Source organism: Zosterops lateralis (genome assembly GCF_965231275.1).
Source record: "Zosterops lateralis genome assembly, chromosome: 14".
Lineage (NCBI taxonomy): Eukaryota > Metazoa > Chordata > Aves > Passeriformes > Zosteropidae > Zosterops > Zosterops lateralis.
In genome coordinates this window covers 12110927-12117074 of record NC_139774.1, presented here as the reverse complement: position 1 = coordinate 12117074, position 6148 = coordinate 12110927, and the positions used below count along the sequence as shown (strand labels likewise).

The window sequence follows — 6148 nt, the reverse complement described above, 5'->3', positions numbered from 1 at the left end:
CGGCGGTGGCTGTATCGCTGTCTACAGCTCCCTGAATGGAGGATGAAGCCAGGTGGCGTCGGGCTCTGCTCTCCAGCAACCGGAGACTTGACAAGAGGATATGGTGTTAAGCTGGGCCAGGGAATGTTTAGGTTGGACATTAGGAAGACTTTTTTCACAGAGAGAGTGATTAGACATTATAATAGGCTGCCCAGGGAGATGGTGGAGTGACCATCCCTGGGGGTGTTTAAGGAAAGACTGGACATAGCACTCGGCACCACGGTGTAGTGACATGGTGGTGTTCAGCCACAGAGTGAGGTCATGATCTTCTTCAAGGGAAGAGATCTTCTTCAAGCTAATTGATTCTGTGCTTCTGTGATCCCTGCAGCAGGGCTGTTCCTTGGGGCAAGGCCTGCAGGGCCATGCAGGTGTCAGGGTTAGAGAAGGTCATCAGGATGACCCTCAAAGCCCCCAGCATGGGCTGTGTCCCTCTATCCTCTCATCAGAAATCAGCATTTGCAGATCCCTGCCCTGCCCCTCACACGGGAACTGGCCTTGGGGCTGCTCAGCTCCACTGGCCACAGCATCCTCCACCACTGCCCCCACCCCACCACCTCCACTTCCCCCAGCTCACACCCACATCCACACTATTCACAGCAAAAAAAAAATGTCACCCCCAGGTCACCCTCAGCAACAAGAGGCACCAGCTCCATGTTCTGGTAAAAAGATTTATTAAGAACCTGCAGAACCTGCCCAAAAGGAGGTTGCTGCCCTGGCACTGAAGGGGAGCAGGGGCAGAGGGTTAGTGCTTCTCCAGGCAAAAGCCAGAGGGTCAAACAAAGTGAGTGGAGGGCACAGAAAGGCAGTGGGAGCACATCTGCGTGGTGGAGGAACACCTGCAGCAGTTAAGGCATATAAAGTGCTTGTAGAAGACCAGCCCTATCAAGGGGCTAAATAACACAAGCAGGACAGCAAGGAATGTGGGTGGCTGGTGGCACCTGGCACAGAGGAGTGATGACAGGCTCACACCCTACCCAAAGCTGCAGCAAGAAGGATGCTGCCTGCCCACATGACAGTCCCCAGTTATAGCCAGGACACCCCCAAAATAGGATCTAGGCTGCTGGTCTTCATGGTCATCTTCCAGTTATCCCATGTTCAGGATGCTGCTGTGTTTGGGTGCCTCTGCCAGCACAGGGGAAGGATACTCCCAGTGCAGCATCCTGCCTCAGCTCACTCCCAGAAGGAAAATGAGATGAGTGAGACTGGTCCTCAGCCAGGGTGTGCCCCAGCAGCTCATCACAGCTTTGTGTCCCACTCTGGAGCGAGCACAGCCATCAACCAGCAACCTCTTCTGCTGCTAGGAGTGTCACCAGCCTCTTGGTCCCCCCTAAGTGGGAATGTCCATGTGGGACTTGGGTGGCTTCCATCCTCTTGTGTTCCTGATGTTTGCCACAGGAGGGGAATGGGAAGGTGCCTTCACAGGTGCCTCATGCCACCGGGCTGGTTGCCCATGCAGGACAGGGATGCAGCAACAGCAGATTCAAAGCTACTGTGTGGGGACAGGTCTCCTGCAGCCCCTTTGAGGACACTTCTGCAGAACAGTCCCCGTGCTCAAGCCAGAGATGGTGGGAAGCAAGGACACCTTCTCCAACTAGTGCTGCATCCCTCCAGCCTGCCCCAGCACTCCCAAACACTCTCTCATCCCCACAGACTGCCCCAAGAAATACTGCTTTTCCCTGGAATGTTTTTGTCTAAAATTGCCCTGATAGGATTAAGAAAAAAAAAATGGATTAAAAAATAACAACCCCAGGTCATGCTGGGCTTAGGCTCCAAGGCCATCCTGTCCAGGCAGGAGACACCCTGGTGATGGGTTTGGGGACAGCAGAACAGCCAAAGGGGCCTCTCTGGGTGTAGCAGAGGAGGAGGCACTGGGGAAGGGGGACAGGGGCTGCCTCCTCCTGATAGCAGGAGGGATGGACCCACAGGGATGGGTTGGGACAGGATGGGGTGCAAGTGGATGGGATGGGACAGGGGACCAAGCTGGTGGGGACAGGACAGTGTCCCAGCCCTCAGCGGGAGTGCAGGGAGAAGGCCAGTTTGACACAGCTGAGCTCCTCCCCACCATTGCTGACCACCACTCGCACACGGTAGTTGCCATTGGTCATCCAGGAAGGGAGTTCCACATCAGGCACATCAAAATCACTGGCTGGCAGGGAGTAGGAGCCCTATGGAGAGAGGGGACAGATAGGCAAGAGGTCAGCCAAGAGCCCAGCCCAGCACCAAAGGGCACCGTGTACCCACTGGCCGTGCGGGGACTCGGCCGTACCGCTTTGAAGGGGCAGTGGCAGGGGATGCCGTAGGTCAGCAGGGGCTCCGGGCAGGGCGTGCCGGGCGGGATGAGCTCATCGAGAATGCTGCAGACATCGTCGTAGGTGCAGCTGCCCAGCTGGTCGATGCAGGGCAGCTGGATCCAGAGGTCACCCAGTGCCTTCTCTACCACCAGCGCTGCCTGGAGAGAAGGTGTTCAGTACCGGCACAACCAGCAGGGGCACCCACAGCTCCTCACCAGCCAACTCCCTCAGCTCCTGATCATGCAATCCTTGGGATGTCCATGTAGTCACTGAACACCCTCCTGCCTCCCCCTCCTGCTTTCAGTTCCTCTCAACCTGCAGCTTCTCTTCCTCCAACCTCAGTCTGACCCCTCAAGTTAACACCACCAACATCTCACATGCTCATCTTCCCCTCTCCTCTGCCTGTCCCAAAACAGGGTGCTCCCATCCTGCAGCTCTGGCTCCACACTCCCCCAGCACTCGCCCCATAGTCACAGGCCCAAACAGACACCACAGCATTGCTCAGGACAGCCCATGCACACTGGACAAGAGACATGTTCTGTCTCATTCCAAAAAACTTCCTAAGTGTTTCAGGGCAGCTGGCATGGCCCAAGGCTCCCAGAGCAGTGCTGTGGCATGTCCTTGGAGGGAGCAGCCAGGTTGGCTCCTAGAAAACAAGTGCTGCAGTGACCTCCAGAAGGACCCACAGCACTTGCGTTTCACTTCCATCCCGGAGCCATTACATCACCAGGACATGAGACAACTCAGGTGGTTTCTGTCCTAGGGACAAAGTTGGGAGGCTCTCACTGCTCCCACCAAAGGTCTTCCCATGCCCACTGCCCTGTTCTGGCTTACAGAGCCCAGTGTGCTCACCCCTGCACCTCTCTGCACCTCACTCCTCAAGGGCTGCTCATTCCTGTACCCAGTGACAGGCATTTCCCATCTGCCAGTGGTTTGGGGAAGCTCTGCCCTCCCTCACCACACAGAGGCACATCTGGCACTTACCTTCAGAGGGGAAGCCATGGTCTTGCCACTCTTGACAGCTGCGCTGACACGCAGGTTCCCCGGGATGCTGATGGGGTCAGGAGCCACAGAGAGGCTCTGCAGCACCACGGGGTCCCTCTTGTCACCACAGTTCTCCCAGGCAAAGGCACCAACCTGCAGCACCGAGGGACAGGAGGAGTTAGAGGCAGGTCAAGCCCTGCCTTGTGTTTGCAGGAGGTTTATCCAGAGCTGCACCTCTGACCCCTGCTAAACATCTGCTCACAAAGAGCCAGAAAATGACCTTGAGCCACTTCAAATGCCAGTTCTTGAACTCCCAGCTCTCCAAGGCTGAGGACATTGTAGCAACCCTCTGTCCGTGTGCCTCTGCATGTACTTTACACCCAAAGAGGATTACCAGGCTGCAATTTCCGAACTTGCCTCAGCTCTGCCTCCAAACACTTCACATGTGACCAAGACAAGATGCATCCTTCATGCCAAGGGCACCAAGCAAGGTGTGTGGGGACAGGCCAGAGCAAGTTGGGACCAGGTGGTGGCTGTGCTGTCCAGGTGGATGCTGGGCAGGGGTCTGGGGATCCCCTTGGAGGGGCTGTGGGGTCGGCACAGCCTCTCTCCTCATCCAGGACCAGCCCTGCTGTTGTGAGCCCTCATCCACCAGCTCCAGCCATCTGGTTCCACATAGGAGCAGGAATCACACTTGGGGATCAGGTGAGCCGGGCTCATCTTCTGCCTGGTACACCCCAGGGGCCTGATCCTGAGCTATAAATGAGTACAAATCCTGAGCACAAATGAGCCAGGGAAGCAACACTGGGACAATGAAAATCCACGTTAGGAGATGTCACCCGAATGAGGGACATCACTTATGAGTCTTGTCTGAGTTAAGAGTCATGCTGGGACATCTCCCCTGTTTCCTACAAGTCCCACCAACCCCTCCAGCCACCACCAGTAAAGACTCTCCGATTCAAAGGAGGAGGGATAGCAGCACTTGTCTGCAACAGCCACCTCTGAGCCTGCCAGAGGCAAGTGGTGAAGAGACCAGCTCCAGCTCCCTCCCCGAGCAGGTTTGGCTGGAGCATCCCGTGTGCCCGTGGCATGACGTGGGGCTGTCCCTGCCTGCTCGCAGCCGCAGAACCGGTGGAGGCTGTATTGCCTGGTGCCACACGGCAGCCCCAGCGGGCACAGCGCAGCCCACGCAGCTCAGCAGCCCATCCCACCGTCCTGCTCGCCCGCCGGGAGCAGCCCAGGGCAGGACACAGGGCTCAGGACAAGCCGGGACAAAGGTAGGCTGCACCCCAACACTGAGCAAGAGCTGGGAGCCCCCAGCCCGAGGGTCTGCAGGCAAAGAGTCCCCAGCGGGCTGAGCATCAGTATGGGGCTGCAGACTGCTGCCCGCCGGGCCCCCTCCAGCCTTCCCAACAGGTTCTCCTTCCCTCGGACAAGCGCAGCTTTCCTGGAAAAATAAATTGTGGTATTTCCCTCCACACCGCGTGAGAGTTGCACGTGGTAATCGCCTGTGTCTTAATCAGCGCGTATTAATGAGCCCGGCCCAGCACTCCGTGGGAATCGGGAAGAACCCGGGCTGGAAAAGACTCATGGAGCAGTAAAATGAGAGCCGGGAGACGCTCAGCCGAAGGACGAGGCCGCTGGGTTTGTGCGCTGAGAAGTAAACACTGGATCCCTCTGGCTCCGAACTGCCCCCAGCCTCCAGCCCTGCTCCCCAGCGCGGGGGGCTGCGGGGCCCCCACTCCCCTGCACAGCCACAAACACCAGCGACCTTCCACCCTGACGGGACTGGAAATGCTTCTGGTCTCCTGCAATCCCAGCGGGATGACGGAGTCCTCCCCCTCTCCGCCCCGCCGAGTCCCCCCAGCAGCCCCCTCCGTGCCCGAGAGATGCGGGGTGCGGGGTGCAGGATGCGGGGTACGGGGTGCGGGATGCGGGGTACAGGGTGCAGGGTGCAGGGTCCCCTCTCACCTTGCTGAGCCGGCGGGCCCCGCTGCGCTCCACCAGCAGCTGCGGCCCGGCGAGCGCGGCCGGGACGAGCTGCAGCGCGCACAGCGCCAGCGCCAGCCCCGAGCACAGCATCCTCCGGGAATCCTCCGGGAATGCGCCGGGAACGGTCCGGGATGGCTCCGGGGAGCTGCTGCGAGCGGCGGAGAGGCGAGCGGAGCGCAGGGACCTCGGCGGGACCGGGCCGGTCTATGAAGCCCTGGGCAGAGGGGATGAACCCTCTCTCCGAGCCCGGCCCACCTCCCGATTCCCCTCCCTCCCCCGAGGACGCTCACATTTTCCCTTCCCCTTTTGCTTTTTTTTTTTTTTCCCTCCCTTCCCCGGTTTCGCTGCCAAGCGCAGGACTGGACTCGCAGGGATGCTGGGACGGGAAGCGCCGCTTTCCCAAGCTCCCAGAGCGGGGGGCGGGGGCCGCATCCACCAGCCTGGGGCGCACACACATCACCCGCTCCGGGGGGGGAAGCACGACCGTGTCCCCACCACCACCCGCCCCTCCACCCAGGGCTGCGGCTGTGCGAGGGTCGACTCCCTCTGGTCAGTACCCGGGACCCCCAGGCTCCCCCCGCGCTCGGCACAGGGCAGGTGGCAGCTGAAGAGCAGAGATATTTGAGATATTTCAGATATTCCAGACCCTCGAAGCCAATGGGTATGAGCAGGGGGGAGGAGGGGACGCTTGGCATCGGGTAGCCCCTGGTTGGGCGGTTTGCCACAGTACCCCCCCCCACCCGTCTGTCTAAAATTCTGGATTTAACATCCCCTCTTCCATCCCTACCCCCTGTTTTGGGGATCATTTTCCAGACAGAGCTGCCCCGGGCACCCCCATCATG

At 59.2% G+C, this 6148-nt stretch overlaps 1 protein-coding gene across 1 annotated transcript; it reads right to left on the bottom strand.

The window, feature by feature from the left end:
• Positions 1-700: 700 nt before the first annotated feature.
• GM2A (ganglioside GM2 activator) lies at positions 701-5841 on the bottom strand. The gene is made up of 4 exons (XM_083872121.1): positions 5286-5841; positions 3315-3467; positions 2306-2488; positions 701-2204 (listed from the first exon to the last, which is right to left on the bottom strand). The coding sequence occupies exons 1-4, from the start codon at positions 5394-5396 to the stop codon at positions 2049-2051; spliced, it is 603 nt and encodes a 200-aa protein (XP_083728247.1). The 5' UTR covers positions 5397-5841; the 3' UTR covers positions 701-2048.
• Positions 5842-6148: the final 307 nt, after the last annotated feature.